This window comes from Vigna umbellata, chromosome 7, assembly GCF_029865625.1.
Source record: "Vigna umbellata cultivar VRB3 chromosome 7, Vumbellata_1.0, whole genome shotgun sequence".
Classification (NCBI taxonomy): Eukaryota; Viridiplantae; Streptophyta; class Magnoliopsida; order Fabales; family Fabaceae; genus Vigna; species Vigna umbellata.
In genome coordinates this window covers 43,376,754-43,397,770 of record NC_142171.1, presented here as the reverse complement: position 1 = coordinate 43,397,770, position 21,017 = coordinate 43,376,754, and the positions used below count along the sequence as shown (strand labels likewise).

The window sequence follows — 21,017 nt, the reverse complement described above, 5'->3', positions numbered from 1 at the left end:
GGTAGGAAAGGAAACAAAAGGGTGATAGAAACTGAATCCAAATAAAACAATGAACAACTGTCTGTTATTCTGCACTTCGTTTGGCACATACAATCAATGGTCCCATAGAAGGAACTGAACCCACCCACCAAAATCGTTCCAATGGAACCCTCCACCAGCAGAGAAAAGAATCGAAATTTCATATTTTGTAAAGCACAAGAATTTTAAAAAACGTCTTAAAAAAAGGTAAGAAATTCTACAGAAAGAATGAAGAACCCCAATCAATCTCTTCTACTCAATCTGTTCTGTACACTGCTAACAAAGAATCTCTGAACAACAAATGTACCAAAGAATCACCATCATCATCATCTTCTTCATCATCATCATCTTCTTCATCTTCATCATCATCTTGGTCACAACAAATCATGGGCATAGCCAACCAAAATAGAAGAAGAGAACCCCCAGCTCTGATCTCTCACCCTATCCCTCGTTTGTTTGGGTTTATACAAATCGTAAGGCTCCCAAAGACGATCCAAAGGACAAGGTTTCTTCTCATCAAGCCTCACCCAAGGCTTCCCCTTTCCGCTCCAATGTAACAAACTAACAGGACCAGGATGCAGAGACCTGCACACCCCATTAACGTTGTCCCCACCAAGCCCATGCTGGTTCCATCTATGATCAATGGCTTCAACATTCCCTGCAAAAACAAGCAAAAAAGGAGGCAGAGAACCCAAATCATAAATCCTCTTTTTCCTCTGCAGTTCCATCCAGTTCTCAATCCTCTTCCTGTAGTTCCCCTCCCTCCACCGCACCAAATCCATCACCATCACTCCAGTGTTGAAATAACAAGGCTTTCGAGAAGAGAACACGCGAGAGAGTAAAGGGTCGTTCCAGAACTCCTCAGTGAAGTACTTCGTGAAGTTCGCGTGGCAATACTCCGGCGCACCGATCACGCGCGCGTCCGTGAGTGGCACGCGCCACAGCTTCCTCACGTCGTCGACCACCACCACGTCGGAGTCCAGGTAGATCACGCGGTCGACGCACGCGTCCAGCATGTCGCCGAGGTAGTTGCGCGCGTAGTTCAACGGGTTTTCCAAGGCCAGTCGGATTGAAGACGAGATTAGGTTAATCACCGTGTCTTCTCTAAAGATGTAGACTTTGAAGTTCAGAGAGGGGAAGATGGACCGAACGAGGCGGGTCAGGACCCGAGGGCTTGCCGGGTCGAACTCCGCCGCAACGAAGTGGAAGAACACGCTTTCCGGGCACGAGGAGTGGCGGAGAACGGAGTGCACGGCGGCGATGGAGCCGCGGAGGTAGCCGGAGTCGAGGGTCATGGCGATGTGGACCAGAGACGGGTCGCACGAGGGGATAGCGGTGTGGGTGGAGGAAACGGGGCAGCCCGCCCCATTTCGGTACCCCGGTGCCTCTGCGTAGTGGAAGAACGAGCCGTCGTCTTCGGTGGTCGGAAAAGAGCGGATTCCGAGGCAGAAGAACGGGGAAAAAAGGAAGCAGAGAATGAGAGAGGAAACGACGGCTCTGAGGCGAAGGGGAAGCATTGGAGTAACGGGTCGGTGGCAAAACGGGTTCTTGATGGAAGAAAATGAAAGGGTGTTAAAGAAAAAACGGCATTGTTGGATTTTCTTGGGATGTTCTTGAGTTCTGCGTTTTTCTTTCTTTCTTTCTCTCCGTTGGTGCGTTTTAAAGAGTACGCGGTTTTCTCTGGAACCTTGATGGAGTGAAGTTCCAGAGAGAGAGAGAAAGAGGTGGAGTTCTGAGAAAAACAAATCTATGACTTACTTATACCAGATTTATTTTTCATTCATTCATCACTGTCTCTGTCTCCATTTCTCTCTCTTTTTCTTCTTTTTTTCTCTTTTTCCATCTGACAAAAAAAGGGAAGAGGACGTGTCTGGTTTTAACACATTGGCAGCTGCTGTTAAGCAAGGAATTTTTTTTTCTTTTATTTCTTTATTTTTCATACTTTTTCTTCATTATCTGTCATTTTTCACAATTTTACAAAATACTCCTCCAATGCGTGTCCTATTTAAAGATACAAAATACAATTCACGCGTCCAAACGCTCTTACGCGCTCCCAGTTAAACTTTTAACTATTATTACAAAAAAAAACTTCCATCTGAAAATGATTTGATTTTGGAAAAGAATCGTATTATTAGAAAAAATTAAATACACTTATTTATGTGTATTCGTATTTGTATCGATAACGATGAAGCACTAAAATTTCGTATCCACGAGATACAATACAACCACAAGAACAGGTGGAAATTCAGTGAGTAGCTACGTGCCAAATAAATTTTTGCTGTCATAAGCTGGATTTTTCAAATTCAGCAGTTAAACGAGACAGACGTAAATGATTTTTTCGTATTCTTCTATTTGAATTAGAAAGTTAATTTTGCTCTTTCTCTTGTTCTGCTTATACACCACTTTCCGACATTCGATTGTATCCAAATTCGCATAATTTTCAAAGATTGTTTTTAATTTGAAATAAATCTTGTAATAGTGTTGTTTGTTACGACTCAATTAAAATACTAACATTTTATATTAATTATGTTTGTTATGATTTGTGACATATTTATTAGGCGTTAGGATTGATATGCATAGAGTGTGTTGAAAAAAAAATAGTAATAGATTGTGTAAAAGAAATAGTTTGTTTGTGGATTGAATAAATGTTTTATGGCTTGTTGATTTGAAGAAAGAGAGTATTTATTAGAGCATTTAGTGGTGCATTCAGCAGTGTGACAGCTAGCTATGAGCATGCAGAGTTGGGACATTTTAAATTGAGAGTGCAAAATACTGTAAACTGCGTCTCTGTGGTTGGAGGGGTTGCCTTGTCTATTTATGAACATAAATGATGTTTGACCATTTCGATGCAGAAGAAAGCATAAACTAATGCATTTCTGTGTTTCGTTTCACTTACTCGCCACACTATTTAAGACGTCTTTTCATTCATAATGGAAAAAACTCTTCCCTTCAATTCTACTATCTCATCATTATGCTTTCTATCAACCATCAAATATGCATTCATGCACTCTCAAGTACTTTCCTCTGTTTATCAAAAACACCTCTCACATGTTGTTTTCATATATATTTTTAGTCTTTTTAGATTTTAAAATCAAACAGATAAATATTATCAGTTGTGTTAATGTAAATACTATGAAATCAGTAAAATTGATTCATTTTTTATATTTCTTAAACTTATTACTCCTATTATAGAATTTTTAATGAATTACATGTTGTAAATGTAGTTTTCTAACTAGTGATGAAATGGGAATAGGCTTCGTGTTACTAGTGTATATTATTTTCCTATTTTGATTAGAGGCTATTATGTTGGTAATATATTACCTCCTCTTTAATTTATTTACCGATTTAGATTTATATGTAAATTAAGAAAAATATTAATATATATATATATATATATATATATATATATATATTAATTAATTACACAATTTTACTAAAATAGTTTCACATTCTCAATATATAGATAATTACGGTGATTGATCACTTAATAATTTAATTTATGAAAAGAAAATTGAGAAATAATAATAGTTAATAGTGCATTATAAACTAACATTGCTTATTTTTTTGGAAAAATATAGACTAAAACGAGGATTATGGTTGGATCGGATATGGATGATATATTATTTGTATAGATACATAATAGAAAATCTTCCTTATTATTTGTTAAATATTTGTTTATAAAATATTTCATAGATAGTTATGAATATTTTTTTAAAAAATTATAGATTTATAAAGTTAAATTTAAATAAAATTTAAAAATATATAAAATATAATGTAAATTAAATTACATATTTTTAATTTAATTAAATTTAAACTAATAAAATATAAATTATATTTTAATTTTAATTAAATTTAATTTAATAAAATATAAATTATATTTTAATTTTAATTAAATTTAATTTAATAAAATATAAATTATATTTTAATTTTACTTTGTATAGATAATGAATATTAACAAATATGGTTAATATAACATTTATACTTAATCCATTTATAAACATGTATTAAATTATTAATGAATACTCGTTTAAAATATTCCCTTATATTAATACTAAATTTAATCCACAAATATTTGAAAATATGAATACTTTTCCATAGATAATTTGAAATTATGGTAGTATATAGATTTATCTTGATTGAAAAAATTCCAAATTAAAAAATAAATACTTTTAAGTTCTATTGTTAATATCTTACCTTTTATGTCATATTAAATAGGTGTATATTACTAGATATATACATATATATACTCTTTAGTTAGTTTTTAAAAAAATTCATAAAACGGAATTAAAAAGTAGCAGAACTTTTTTTTTGGGAGTTTTTTCATGTCTACCTATTCAGAGATTCATAATGTCTACCTTTTTTTTTTCCTTTTAAATATAGTTGCCTAAGCCAAACTAATTGTTAACTTCTTTTTAATTATAACATTGGAATGAACAAATTCACAATTAAAAATAAGAACTAATATTATCGGAATTTTGAAGTAACGAATAAGTATAGGGAATTGAAGAGTCGTATCAAAAAATGAAATACTTATAATAGCAATCATTCATAATTTTATTTTAAAATATAATTTGTAAAAAAATACATGTAAGAAGAAGTAAAATATTTATTTATTACATTAGCATTTCTAGGGTTTAATTAAAACCATTTCTTAAAAAATTAAGAATGCAAAGAAAAAATCTTCTAAGAAATTTATTGTCAAGAACTCTGCATTGGTTTAAAATTTAAGTCAAAAATCGATATACAGCTGGTAAAGCTTGCCCAGACATTATTTGGAAAGGAATCTTTTGAAATTTTCTCATAGTATCTTTTCTTTCTTAGTTTTCTTTTATCTTGTATTATATAGCACCCTTTAAAATAACATTTTACACAGTAATTACCGAAAAATGTAACTAATATTTTAAGCTATTAACCACATTTCCATGCTTTTAAATATAATAAAAGACATGAAAAAAGAAGGTTTGTAAGAAAAACAAGTGAGGAAACATAAGAGTATGATGTTGTAGATTAAAAGGAAAAAGAAAGAAGACAACAACCACAGAGCACTAAAGAAGAGAGATGAATGATATTATTGAATTTGCATGATAATGATAATGATGATTGATGGCTCAGAAGCACTTTTTTGTATACTGCATTTTCTGTGGAGTGGCTTCCACCACCACCACCACTCACAGATACCTTATACAATAATTTCTCATATCCAAACACAGTACTAACATATATAGGTACATGCATTTTAATTATTAACATCAGTAATGTTTCGTGTAACCAATCACAGCAACAATAATTCTCATTTCATATTTCTAATACAAGTTAAAATTTTAATCAGATATTCATTTCCTTTGGAGTTTCAAATCAGTGAAAAAAAAATCATATTAACCAAATCTCTGTTATAAATGTATAGACTGTTTTTTTTTTCTTTTAGTATTTTTTTATTTTGAAAAATGAATGTTTTCCCAACTTAAATTTTTCAATATTCAGTTCTATCTAAATATTTAAATATTGGAAATAAAAAGATAACGTAAAAGAGACAAATAAAATATTGAAACATAAACATTTTATATTTTTCAGTTTTAATTATTACAAAAATATATATTTTTGTTTCTAAACTAAATTATAAACATTTCATCTTACACTTTGATATGAATGTAGAGGGTAGAATACATGTAAAACTTTTAAGTCACCTGAAAAATAACCTTATCATATATGTTTTGCATTATTTTCAGCAGGAACATCGTATGATTTATTTTTAAAACAAAATGTAATTCCTTATTATAGTTTCTAGACAGAAAAATATAGTTAACCTGACATTTACAATAAAAAATAATTTCGTAAAATACAAAGGATGAAATTATTCTTAAAAAATTGTATCAACAATTCCAAGATAACTGACATCTCGTATAAAAAATTATGAAGAGTGAAAGTAGTTAAAAGGAAATTAAAATAAAGTTAATCATAAACTAATTAATTTTTAAATATTTTCTTATAAAAATTAAATATTAATTTTAAATTTGTACACAATTTTCGTGAAAATGATGAACATAAAAATACATTTTGGAAATAGTAAAATTATTTAGAATGATTGTTGTATAAAAAGGTGATGATATGTTAGTAAAGAGTTAACATGGGACATTGCTTGGCTGGCACGACCCCACTGTCTAAACACCTCTGCTGCATCCAATTGGCCAAAACCCACTCATCACATGTCTCTCCACTTTCTATCCTTCACTTTCACCCATGTTCACTTTCACCTATGTTCTATATATGCTTCTAATTTTTTTTTTCTCAAATTATTAATAAATATTAAACATTTTTTCACTTTCAATATTTTTTATTATTTATAACAGTTAATTAATCTGAACTACGTGCCCAACGGAAAATAGAGTAAGCTGGACTTGCTTATCGTATTCACGTAAATTCATAATCATGATTAATCCTCTTGAAAGACGAGTTTTAATTTTAAAAAATGTTATTTTTAAATTCTTAAATACATATAAAGTTTGTAAGTAAAAAAGACTATTTAAACTTTTTCTCACAAGAATTATTTATCTTTCTTATGAAATAAATTTTTTATCATTTTTCTATCATTTTTAAAATTTAAAATTGTTCTAATAATAATAGTGAAGGTATAAGAATCTAAAAAATAAAGTATTAAAGTTTTTTTCACTTTTCTTTAAGATATCTAATTTCTCGATCATTTGTTTGAAAATCAAAAAGTTTCTTAAAGATTACGGCAGAAAAATAAATTTCTATCTGATAAATTTCTAATATAGAGATACAAGTGCATAACCCACTATAGCTCGACATTCATACTAAATTCGGACAGTCCAACCTAGGTCTTGACATATTTAAGATGCTTAGAGTGTTATATGTGTATTATGTTTCCTGCTTGAAATGTTAATGTCTTTACATTTTTAGCTTACTTTTTTTGTTTGTGTATTGTTTGTATGTTCCTGCGTTTCTTTTTTTGCTATGATCATCCGGTGGGTCGGGTGTGAGTAGAGTGTGATGAGATGATCGTAGAACAAGCTTTAGAGGAAGGATTCGCAAACATGTTATTTTCTATAGGCTAGTTCCATATATATACTTTTGCTTTAGTTGGTTTGTATATAAAGTTTGTTTTATAGTACTTAGGTGATCGTAAATAACTTTATATTTTTGTTTGTCCCATTTTATTAAAATTGTAATAACTTTTTTATAATATATATACTATATTTTGAGATATCATATAAGGTATTTTAACTAGTAAAATTTTGTTTATAATATTTTTTGTGTTTTTAGATGATTGTTATTGTTTGCATGCTTAAGAACAAGTGTTTGTATATGAAGTTTTGATGAATATATGATACTTTAAGTATGTAATAATATTCCTAATTTATACTATCACAATTTCTAAGAACAAATTTAAATTTTGTGTTAGAAACATGACAAGTTGGATTTGACTCAGTTAGATATTCGATAAGAGAATTTATCTATCTTTTTTGACGATAAATTGGGAATAGAACTTAGTTTATGCTTGAGATTTTCATTTTTGTGGTAATTGGAAATGTTAAATTGTTGCATATTGAATTGTAGTTCTACGTTTTCATTGGTTTTGAAAATAAAGTATATTCATTAATTGTATTTTTGGGAGAGATAATGTTAGGTATTGGAGTAAGAACTACTTTCATATAAGTTGTGTTATGACAAAAATATATGTTGATATTATGTTGTATACTTTTTTTACTTTATACATTGTAGTATTATTTAGTATGTTGATTAATGATTCTAATATTGTTTATAGTTATTATCTCTTGTATTTGTTTTTTAGAGGTTAAGAGGGTTAACATACGTTATATAAATGAATTTTCTCTTTATTTGGGTGTATAGTTTTTAAGTGTTTCGTGAAACAGTTGAATTAAGTTTTGTTTTAACGGTATCTTATCCATTATCAATATATATAATTTGACGAATAATGAGATGGTTAATAAGATAATTAACCAATTAACTTATAATTAAAATCAACGTAAATACATTTTCAAGAAAAAAATTATTAAAATAATATAAATAAATGATAATATCAAACTATAAATTTCAATTATTTTATATTTATCCCGTGTCTAATTAAAAGTATAAAAGTATCTTCATATTAATATTCTATGTGCGAACGGAAAAGGACATGTTTTTGAGAAAAAAGAAAAAGTCTTTAACGAAATCTCAACCTATACAAGAAGAAATAATTTTGAATTATAGGAATGAAATATTTTCTCATGTATTTGCCTTCGTTTTCGTTTCATCTAATTAAGTTTTTTTTTTTCTCTCTATCGGTCCCTTTCCCTGCGGTTACGTGTTACGTGTTTCACTTTAACTAAACTTGAGATATTTAGTTTCTAGACAAAAGCTGAGTTTTCAATTTTCTAAATTTTCATATACCCAAAAACGGGTCTTTCCATTATTGCTTTCAAAACAAATCTTTCACAATTATAAATTGAATTTTCGATGTTTAACAACACCAACTAGTTTACATCATTGATTAAAAACCATTATTGTCCATCAATTATCTACAATATTTATTTTGGAAATAATTTATCAATAATTCAACGTCATTACATTAGCAATTATTTCCAGGTCGTTTATTTAGATTTCTTAATCTTGAAGACTTTGAAATTTTCTTCGTCAATGAATTAATAATTCATATTACTCGACAAGTTAAACATAAAAATACATAAAATATGAAAAATGGTGAGTGGTGTTGTAGTGTATACGTGCTTCACATGCAAAATACGTCTTTTTTATTTGTTGGGTGACAACGTGACACCAAACATTGAGTAATCATTGAATTCAATAGCATATATATATATATATATATATATATATATATATATATATATATATATATATATATATATACACACACACGTATATACGGTTCCTTTTACATATAAAACATTAATTATTTCTTTTAATTTTCTCTATCTTATTCTACTTCTTGCCCTAGTTCCATAAAAAATTAATCAGCCCTTATATAACACAATTATATATATCATGTTTGATAAGATTCTGTTGTTGGTGATTTATGTAGTTTTCTTTATGAGAATACTTTAGGTTGTATTTTTTTAAAGTGCTACTTTTTTCACTTTTATATTTATTTTTATGATCTTTATAATACCTATTAAATGGTGGTTTTTATCACTTTCAAGTAAAATAGGTTCTATTATAATTTAAGGTACATAAATCAGCACAGTATAAATATGGTGTTTATTTACTCTTTATTTTTATTTTATGTTTAATTAAAAATATTTTACCATATTGTATGATTAATAATAGAATTGTATAATATAAAAATAGTAATTTAAAGTAGAGATTAACTGAAACTGCTGCAGTGTAAAGTTGACTACAAAACCAAATTGTAAATACTCCTTCATATGCTTTTATTAATTAAATTAAACTTGATATAACGCTAAAGGCTTAATTATATTTTGAATCTTTGTGAATGGGAATGTTTTGATCTATGGAAAAAAAATGAGCTCTTATACGTTTGTTTATATAATGATTAAATATGAAAATATGTTTGTAAGGTGTGTAAAATAAATAAATAATTGGATATAAAAAAATGGATATTCTTTAATGCATGAATATATGTTTCTTTTATCTATATTTGGTCTTGGCTGAAACATCAACCACTTAACTAAAATTGAGAAAAAATTGAATTGGGTAAAACTGGGGTATTGTTAGATTAATTATCTTTTACTTATATTCGACAAAAACTTCATTCACACAAAATAATTATAGACAAATCTATTATATTTTCCTACAATATATAAGCATTTCATTATCTCTGACAGCATTATCCAAAAAAAAAATCAACTAGTATGGAAACAGAAAATTCATTATCTGATAATTTTATTTTGTTAACAATACTAAACAATTTATTTAAATATTTCTTAAATGTATCATACTTCTCATCATTTGTAACCGGAACTTTCTTATCAAAGTTAGGGTTAATGACTCTTTATACACCACTATTAAAATTTAAAAAAGTTAATCATTTTATTTTATTCATGTAACGTATATATTAAGAAAAAATATAATAAAATACTAAACATTATCAATATTTTAACCTTCTAAAACTAATTAATAAGTTTATCTTTATGTAAAATATATTTAAAAAATCATTTAAATAAAATATATTAAACAAATATGTTTAATAAATCTAATATATTAATTGTATATCCTCGATCATATTTAATTAATTAAAATGTAAGAGAATATTAAATTAAAATTAGGAATTTCCAAAAAAAATAGAGAACTCTATTTAAAATGAAAAAGAAATAGAATAAGGAAAATGTAGAATCTAATTAAGGTCTATGTGAAGGTTTACCAATGATTAAGGTCTCTTTAGCACCACCGCAAAGTATTTGAAGAGAAATTCTTCTTCACTATACTTACCTCATACGTTGAGTGGGTGTCAAAATTCGTAGACTAAGTTGAGTGAGAATCACAATTCATAGACGTGCTTTTCCGGTAAGGCTTTGCGTTTTCTACTTTTCTCCATTCTTTCTGCAACGTCTTTATGCCGTTTTTAACATCCAATCGTTAGGATGAGATCACCAAAATAATCGAAAAAAAATAATAAAAAGTAATTAATTTCACAAACTTAAACAATTTCCAAAAATATATATTATTTTTTTAGTTTAACGTGCAAACTATTATTTTAGGGATTAAAAAGGAAATAATCGTTTCTAACATTTTAACAAAATCAACAAAGATGGTCGCAAACATTCATCTGGCCGGTGACAGTTTCAAGTTTCAAGTTTCAACGCAGAATTATTGTTAAAAATAGGAAAAACTGAAAGTACAATTATAATTATTTTTGATGTTTTGAAAATGTTGTGTTAGAGAGTGGAAAAGGAAAGCTTATAGAATATAGATTGGGTGGGATTTGAGATCTGTGCTGAAACAAGTTGAAGTAAAAAACTGTGACTGATGATTATTAATTGAGATAAGTTTATTGTTTTAGTGCCTTGTTTGGCAATCACTGAATTGTACCTTATAAAGTAAGGTAAGGTGGATTCTCTTGCTTCAACGATTGCCTCATCACCAAACACATAACAAAGTGCCTCTCACCCACTCTGCATACAAAATTATATTTTAGCATTTTGTTGCATAAACCAAAGGTTTGAAAACTGTGGCCAAATTTTTCTGCACGTGTGGCGTGTATTGTGATGCCAGGTAATAATATAACATATAACACAATTCACATTTTTAAGTGCCAGATTACGAGGATTTTTTAATACATAATCAAATATTAAAATTTATAATAATATCGAAATTTTAAAATTTGGAAGATTCGTATTTCCTAAAAAAATGTTAAAGTTTTATGATCGTTTTGAGGTATTTAATTTTATGTAAATAACTTTCTATATATATGACAGTTTATTTATTTTTATGGAGTTAAATAAAGGATGAAGAGAAAGTACTTTGTGTGAATGCGTGTACTGGTAAATAATTTAGCGCGTGCATTGGATACTCTGAGCGTTGGTACACATAGTTAATGGTGCGTCCAGACTCATCTACGGTGGTTTTGTCGTCATGCCAGTTTCACGTAAGATTCTGCCATGTGGCAAACAACATAAGCAAAGACATCATAGTCATAGAACGTGTTTTTCTTTTCTTCAACGTTCGTCCATGTCACTGCGCGAGCGGGACCCACCTTTAAAATAATCAAAAGATTCTTTTGCGATGTACAGCAATCATCAATCACTGATAATAAAATGCATCTGACGGCTACCACTCACCCGTGAAAATAAACGGGGTTCATCAGTTGTCACCTTCTCGCATGTGATTTCATATGCAAATTAAGCGTAAAAGGAAAAAAAATATGTTTTTATCCATGAAATATTCGTCAAAGTCCGGTCGAAATATTCATACACTTTTTTTTAAATCTTAATTTTGGTTTTATATTCAAATAAAATTAAAATATATATATATAATTTAATATAAACCAAATAAAATATAAACTAAAATTTCATTTGATTAAATTACTCTAAAAATAAAAATTAAATTAAATAAAATATAAATTAAATTTTTATTTTTATTTTTTACCTAAGGATGGATAATAAATACTTGATCCAATCCATTTATAAACAGATATTTTAATATCTGCTATCCACACGAATTTTTTCTTTATGATTTCTTTTCTCTGTCCTAAGTGGTCTTTGCACTTTCACAAGGTTTTTCAACAAAGTAAAAAGCCTTAAAAACCCAATAACTTCAACGTAGTGTTTTGTGTATTGATGGTTTCAAAAATTAAATTTTTAATTCAAGAAAACTCATGTCACATATATGCTAGCACAAGTATCAAGATTTAGAAAAATAAACTAAAACATTGTGAGTAACGTAGGATAAACTTTAACGATGTTAAAAAATAAGAACTAAAACCAATATTTTTAATAGAACACATATTAAATAATGTCAAAATTTTTATTAGACACTATTTTCAATTTAACATAATATTTTAAGGACAAAAACCTATTTTTTCATAAATTTATACATCAAAGTTTAAACCCTCGTTTGGTCCTCGTATTTGTGTGTTAATCTCAAGTAGGTCATCGTGTCTTTTTCGGTCTCAATCAGGTTCATAAACTTGTAAAAATCAATTAAGCCATCTCCGTTAAGTTTTCGCTGACGGCGTTTACAGTTGCTGACATGGTGCCCACTTAGTATGTTGATGTGTACTGTTTGATTACGTAGAATTTTTATTTAAATTAAAAGATTATGAAATGACAAAATTTAATTGGTTAATGTTAACATTATAGGGTTTCGAATCTATGTGCAGGTTTCAAATGAAGCTGCAAGTTGTCATGGTTGTGTGAGATTGATGATGGAGGTCGCGATTGAGAAGATGTTCGTCATCTGGTTCTCTCTGCAAATGCGTGTTTACGGTGATGTGCGAAGATTGTGTTCAGGCATGGTGGAGATCGCGAGTAGGGTGGTCTCTACAGCGACGACTTCTACTCCAATTGGGTTTTTAGATTTATGTATTTCTCTTGTAGGTTGAAGGCTTGTGTTCAGAGAAAAGATAATTGTTGGTAGCGCCGGAGCAGCAGAAAGGGTTTCAGTGGATTCTTTACCAATATCTGGGAGGAGTTCCCCAAAGAGGATGAAAATTCCAACATTAAAAGCTCCCATAACTGAACATTAATATCAATAACTCAACATTAATATCAATAACTCAACATTAACATCAATAACTCAACATTAATATTCAAATTCTTATCTGCATGTGGCTTTTGAGTGTATAAGAAAAGTGGCAATTCCTCCCTCGGAACAACTTTCTTTGCCTCAACCTAGCAATAGACGAAACAATATTGAAGATGACCCAATATCAGAAAAAAGTGTTGAAGATCTATAATCCTTGTTCTCTAACAAACTACAATTGGTATGGACAAAACTTGGATACAGTTTTCCAAGTGTTAAACACAACATAAGTCCAGTATCTAAACCACAAGTTTAATTTGATAGTTAAACTTTTGTCAATCCATGATTGTAATTTTGTATTATCAATTTATCAACCTAGTTCATACCTTACTCTCAATACTTAATTGTAATATCAGTTTCTGCATCAGGTGACATTCCGCATTTCTGATATCATGATTGTATTTATACAATTCGCAGAAAAGCTTTTGTTTTGATGTGGTTTTGTTTTCATAGTGTCTAGATTTCATTCAGTATTTAAATCCAAAGAAACCATCTAATTTAATTTTAATCATGATTTGCTTATTAATTTAAGCCAAATAAAAATGAGGCATATCTGCCAAATGAAATGAATGTGGTAACTGGTATATTAGTATTTTTTCCTATGAACAATATATACGATCAGAACTCTTCAAATTACAACTTAGAGAAACCAGTATATGGCCAACATAATTGCAATTAACACAACAAACTGTGAATTCAAATTAACTGTACTTGCAGTATATCCCTTAAAGTGGCAAGGAATTTTGACTAGTTTTGGCTTCTGAAATCTCCATGTACATATGTTTTTGCACTTGCAGTATTTCTGTTCTGCAACTTCTATCAATGGCTGGCTGTACCCATCAGCTCAATTTTGATTAGAATGTATGATTGAATTGATCAACTAGGAAGAAGCAAAGATGTGATTAGTTCAGGATTCCCAAGTGTTGATTCCTTGTTGGGAGACCAAGCAAATACACCAAGCAAAAAACGGAAAGGGAAAATCCCCAAAATCTCGCTCCGTCTTTCCTTTCGAAAACGATACAGTTCTGTTATGACCGGCGACGAGCTTGGCGGCGAATGGTGGCGCTGGTGGCGCCCTGACTCGTGCCTCGCGGCGGCCGGCCTCGCTCAAGAGGCAATTGATGGAGGAACGAGAGAGTTCCTCTCTCACGCCTGAAGAGAAGAAGGAGAAGGAATGATTGATTATACAACATAACACTCATTCAATTTAATACACATTGCCACGTCAACTAAAAATATTACAGTTCAGCATCCGCAGACGGCGTCAATGAAAACTTAACGGAGAGGACTTAATTGACTCATTTTTACAAGTTTATGGATCCGATTGAGACCGAAAAAAAAACGATGACCCACTTGAGATTGACACACAAATACGAGGACCAAATGAGAGTTTAAACCTACATCAAAAGTATAATTTTTTTTTCAATGTATGTCTCACGTTAATGTAAACCCTTCATAAGTGTAGATGGATGTCACCTCAAAGGCAATGGGTCGGGTCGGATACAGATAATGTCTATCCTCAACTCTACCAGAAAATGAAAACTCCACTCGGAACCCGTTCCTTAGCTATATAGATATCCGTTTCAAGAAATCTGAATATTTTAAAATATGCGGGTATCCGCATATAGTCGCAAATATTAAAAAAAAATATTTTATACATTTTTAAAATAAAATTACAAAAAAATGTATATAATTTAATATAAATGAAATAAAATATAAACTAAAATTTAATTTTAATTAAACTAAATTTAAAAAATATAAATTAATTTTATTTTAAATAAAATAAAATATAAATTAAATTATTATTTTTATTTTTTGCTGGTAATGAGTATCCGCGAGTCGATAGTATAATACTCGTATCCGACTCGTTTGTAAGCGGGTATTAAAACATCCGATAATCCACAAGTAGTAAATATCCGCGAGTATTAACACGAATTTTTTTTACCATCCAAATCTTTGCACTTTCACAACGTTTTTCAAAAGGGTAAAAAAGCCTTAAAAATCCAATAACTTAAATGTAGTGTTTTGTGGGGGTGATGGTTTCAACAAATAAATTTTTAATTTAAAAAAAACACATATCACATATGTGCTAGCACATGTGTCAAGATTTAAAAAAATAAACTAAAACATCGTTAATCACGTATTATAAACTTTAACGATGTTAAAAGTAAGAACTAAAACCAATATTTTTAATAGAACACAGCTTAAATAATGTCAAAATTTCGACTAGAGACTATTTTTAATTTAACATAATATGTTAGAAACAAAAACATATTTTTCTCTAAATGTAAACATCAAAAGTATAAATTGTTTTCAATATATGTCTCATGTTAATATATCGTTTCTAAACATTTAAATGTTCAAACTATTAGAAATTTCATAAAGCAATTTTCAGTTTTATAAAATTATTTACGATTTTTTATTCCCTTCAAATAACCTAACACAAAAAGTGACGCAATGATTAAATTTAAAAAATTGGTGAATAAGGAAAGAATGTACATTGCTTAGAGTAATGGAAGTGGGTGGAAACTATGGTATAACAATGGAGTTTCATACTTTAAAAGTGATGAAGGCTAGAAAAGAAGGGAAAAATCAAAGGAGAAAACAACATGAGCAGTTGTGTACTTCACTTTATTCCAAAGTGTTGGTAACGAGTAACAATTTTAATTGATAATTACTGAATTTATTGTTAAATTGTAGTCATTAAATAAATGGGGGAATGAGATCATGGTCAATAATTTAATCAAGTAATTTTTTTTTTCATTATCATTTCAGCTTACTGAGTCAGAATAATCCCATTTTTAATGTTACCACTACTGTTATTTCTAACAACTCTTTAAATATATCAAAATATAATTTTATATACCGTAATAAAGTTGAGTTTAAGATATAATTTTATTTAATTGTTTTTTTATTAGATAGTTATATAAAATAAAGTTTGTGTTCGAAATATTTAACGTAAATGTACGTTTAAAAAATAAAATAAAATAAATCATTTTTTTAAGGAATAAATGCACTTTTCTTATATATATATATATATATATATATATATATATATATATATATATATATATATATATATATATTGGATATATTAATCCATAGTTATTTTTAACCTTTGATTTAGCTTGAAGTCTATTAAGAAGATGATTAGTCGTTTTATTATTCTATTTGTTGTTCCTTTGATAATATAAATCACCGGAATTAATAACTAAATCATCTCTTAAATTTAGTATTATAGTAATGTCATTAAAGTAAATAAATACTTCGATTATTTAATCATATAAATGATAGTGCAATAAAATTAAAATCACGACATAATTTGAGTTAAAATTAACTAGCTAGATTGTTTATCTTCGTGAATGAATTATTTATTTCATATAAAAAATTCAACTCTCAAAATTAAGTAACAACTATTAAAACGAAATGACAAATTATTCAAGTGATTTTGCTAAGTCACAAACAAATGAATCCGCTTTTTAATATTTATAATTAAATAACCACAAAGTGCTTTATTGTGTAATTATTATCATTATCTAATACTTTGTATTTTAAAAATGAATTTTATGAATTATATGTGTTTTGATAGTAAGTAACAAATTGTTCGAGAGTCATATACCAACTCTATCAAAGCACCCTTTAATTATTTTCTAGAATTAAAATAATAATAATTAATTAAATCAAAATATTAAAAACTGGCTAAAATTTCACCTTCTAAATTATTCTTAAAAATTATTAGAACTCATCATTCTATTCTCACAGAATAAATAAAAAAATTCGTTTGGGTATACGAACAGTCTTATATCATTTAGTATATGTTTGGAACTATTGAAATACGATTTACGAAGACAGAAAAGGAAGTGTGGAGCGTGTTTGTATCCAACAATTTGCATCGAAATGAAGGCGCCAGTTTGTGGGTTAGCAGCCGAAGAGAAACATCACTAAATTCAAAGGAAAGAAAAACAGCTTTGAAATCGATTATATGAGATGAGAAAATCGATTCTCTAATATAAATAATTGATTATCTAATTCTTTATATATATGTATAAATGATCTATTATCGATTTCCTTATACATATAAATAATCTATTCTCAAATTTCTATATATATTAATAGTTAATCAATATAATATAATAATATAAATAATAATTATAATAATAATAATTATTATTACAATTATTATTATAATAATAATTATTATTATGAGAATATGGAGATAGATTTTACAAGATTTGAATATAAAAATATATATTATAATATTATGATATTTTTTTATATGTATCTTATTCTCATAAGACAATTTATATGGGTTTTATGAAGGAAGAAACTAATTACAAAAACCTCTCACTTCCAAAAATTTAGGTTTTTTCAATCTTCTTTTTCCTCTCAAAACTTTGATCTATTTTTTTTTTTATTTTTTTTTTCGTTTTCTTCAATACCCAACGCTGTAAAAGAGTTATACCGACCAATTTCATCTTTTGATAAGTTCAAAATCTACTTCTCTTAGAACAGTAAATTTAATTGTCTAGGGAATGCAATTTTCCCCTATCTCTGCATTTAGTTTTTTTGTTATCTAAATGAACTTTCATCTAGCTGTAGTCATAAAATCATGTGAGGCGATAAGAGTGATGTAAATCTTTTCTAAAATAAGGAAAGCTAAATTCTTTGCAAATTTAATATGTTGTTGAAGTATACATAAGGACTTAAAAAATAGAGTATTAGAGCAAATAGGTGTATTAAAATAATAAGACCAATTATTTTACTTTAAAATAATCTTATAATATAAATAGAATTTTTATAAACACGTCTCATTATTCTAAGAACACTTCATCTCTCTAGAACACTATTTTTCAGAGTTCTCTGATATCTCTCTAGAATTTCTCTCAACTGAGTTGTTTGATTGACGATCAGGAGGTGCCCAGACGTCCACGGCGTAGAGGGCTACACAACTGACTGATCAGTTTCGTGATTCTAGTAGGTAAGTTGTTTGTCCTCTTTCTCCGCATGCTCTTAAACCTGGGTCATGCAATTTCTGCTGGTTACATGTGTCTTGTAGTTTTATCCTTCAATTCTCAACTCAAATTAGGTTCTAAGAGCTATTCTTTATCACCAATTGGTGGTTTGTAGGATTCTGTCGAGTTTCCTTGCGGTGCAAGGTATTGTCGGAGTAACTATGTGAGCTGGGCTGTTTATCTTTGAGGTAAGGGAAACTATATCTGCTTTGAACTAGAATTAAGTATTATATGCATGATGAATTGTAATCATTGAGCTGAGAATATTTAGTTTAGCAAACTGGCTTTGATTTTTAGACGTATGTTATGTGTAATATGATTGTAGTACTGCGTAATTTGATAATCTGAGTAATTGAATCTGTTTGGTTGATGTTTTGAACTGTAATTTGATGTGTGAAATGTTGAAAATTGATTATGTGAAGGTTTAATATGAAATTGAAATGAATTATGCTTGTAGAAGGTCAATTTTGAGGAACTGGAGTAGTGAATTTGTGAATTAGGAGTTGGAAGTGTATTGGTCAGTTGGGATAGCTTAGACAAGTCATTTGGAACCTATTTGAGTTCCTAAGTGGTTCAAGAAACTGTGAAAAGTGGTAGAATTGGATTTAGGTCTCTAGGTTGAGAGATTTGTAGTTTTGAAATCGAATTTGGTTCATAATCAACTTAGATTGATGTTAGGAAGGTTTAGAATCACTTAGTCAAGTCTAATTAAGTACATACAACAATCTAGGGGTGTTAGAAGTTGAGAAAAATGATTAGAATGGATTCACATAGCAAGTCACCTTGGCGAGATGCTCTCTACCAAGGCATTCGCACAACGAATGAGTGCGCTGTGCGAATGGATTGAGAGGGTTGCTCTCTCTTTGATGATCCGCATGGCGAATCAGGTCGCTATGCGACTGGTTGGGGTCTGAGACTATTGTTAATTTTATTCAAATAGCGAATGGGTGCGCTTTGCGAGTGTTTAGGGAGTCTGAGCCACTATCTGAGGCTCTCGCATAGCGAGATGAGACGTTATGCGAGGGGTTTGGGTCTGATACAATTCGGAGTTTATTCGCATAGCGAGTTTAACTATTATGCGAATGGTTTTGAGGGGTGAGTCTCTGTCTGAGGATTCGCACAACATTGGGTCGCTGTGCGAGAAGCCTCTGGTTTCGCTCTACGAATGTGTGCGCTGTGCAAATGGTTCAGTTTTAGTTCACTCTTTTCTTTTAGTCTTATGTTTTTTTAAATGAACTATTGAGTGTCTTAAGAAGTATGTTTGATTTGTATGATGTTATATCATTGCTTATTGTTGTAAGTTGTGTTTCAAAGTGAAAGTTGGTGTTTTCAAAGTTGTAAGTTCAAAGTATGGTTGATGGACGTAATTCCATGAACCTCAAGGAGAGGTTACATGGTGGTGTCCTATATTGCGATTCAAAGTGAATTCTCTTGTTTATATTCAAGTATGATTAGAATGAATGCAGGGCTCAGTATTAGGGGTTATCCTGAAACTCCAATGGTCTTTCATTTTTAAGTAGAGATGATTGATCCATGTCGTGAGGAGTAGTAGGAGGTCTTAGTCTTGGGGGCTTCTAGTATGCTCCAAGGCGTGGTACAAACTAACCTCGTGAGTGTGGTAGGGTGAAATCCATTGGCAATGGCTTTGCAAAGCAGTAGAAACCACCACGAGTGCATAACCCGCCAAAGCTCGACAATCATTCTAAGTCCGGACAGTCAAAGTCAGTGTGGTGTCATGTGTGAAGAGTTTATGTGATGTGAATAAATAAGTATGATTCTATGAAACTTAGTAAATGAATTTATGATTAGTCTTTGTTTAAACTAGCTTACCTTGTTGTGTACTTGTGTTTTGTATGTATTGGTGTTATTTCTTCTGCAATGATCATCTTTTGGGTGTGAGCAGCGGAAGAAGAGGTGTCTCTGGAGCAGACATTGGATGGAGGTGATGTTGTGGAGTAGTTAGTTTAGTAGAATCTTGTATATAGTTTTGAGTATCCTTTCGTATGTATATAAAGCTTTAAATTTATAGTTGTTTTTGGATAATTGTAAAGTTAATACTTTATATTTTAGATGGATGATTGTTCTACCTTATCATGTATGTGATGACTCTCTGTTATAGTTTATACTATATTGGGATGTTACAGTATAAAAGAGATTTGATTATTGTGTAGGAATGTTGCTAAAGCTTGTGAAATTCTTTAAGAGAAAGGAAATTATAATGTATGATATCTATGTGATGATTTTCTTATGTCGAGAAAGTTAAGGCGGTTGTAATAGGAAGAGAATTTAGTTTGTTCTTTGTAATTTTTAAGAGTATGTGAAATTGCGGAAAGAGATAAATTGAGTTGTGGTTGTTATTGTTGGTGTAATGAAATTTGTAAGAACAAATGTTAGAAAAGTTGTTATAATAGAAAATTTATGAAATGAGTATGATTTATATGAATTGTATAATTGAATGACTTTGATGCACTAATGTGATTTTAGTTATGGCCTTTATCTTGTATGAAGGGAGGACTTATATCTTGTTAGATGATTTTCCTTGTGTTCTTCTAGTGTGATTGTGTATGTATTGTCATATGTTTTTAATTAAGGAGAAAAGGGTAGGAAATGAAGGTATTTGAAAAAAAAAATTAATAAAGTTTGTGAGAGGTGTGATAAGCTTGATAGATTGAAAAGGATGTTTTAATTGTTAAAATTAAAATATTATTATTTTACCCTAGAACATAAAAATAAATTAAAAAATATAAT

General features: G+C 29.4%; 1 protein-coding gene across 1 annotated transcript; it reads right to left on the bottom strand.

Annotated features, from left to right (window-relative positions):
* Positions 1-42: 42 nt before the first annotated feature.
* LGT8 (glucosyl transferase family 8) lies at positions 43-1,875 on the bottom strand. The gene has a single exon (XM_047304387.2). It carries the CDS (start codon positions 1,533-1,535, stop codon positions 393-395), a length of 1,143 nt encoding a protein of 380 aa, XP_047160343.1. The 5' UTR covers positions 1,536-1,875; the 3' UTR covers positions 43-392.
* Between the last annotated feature and the right edge of the window lie 19,142 nt (positions 1,876-21,017).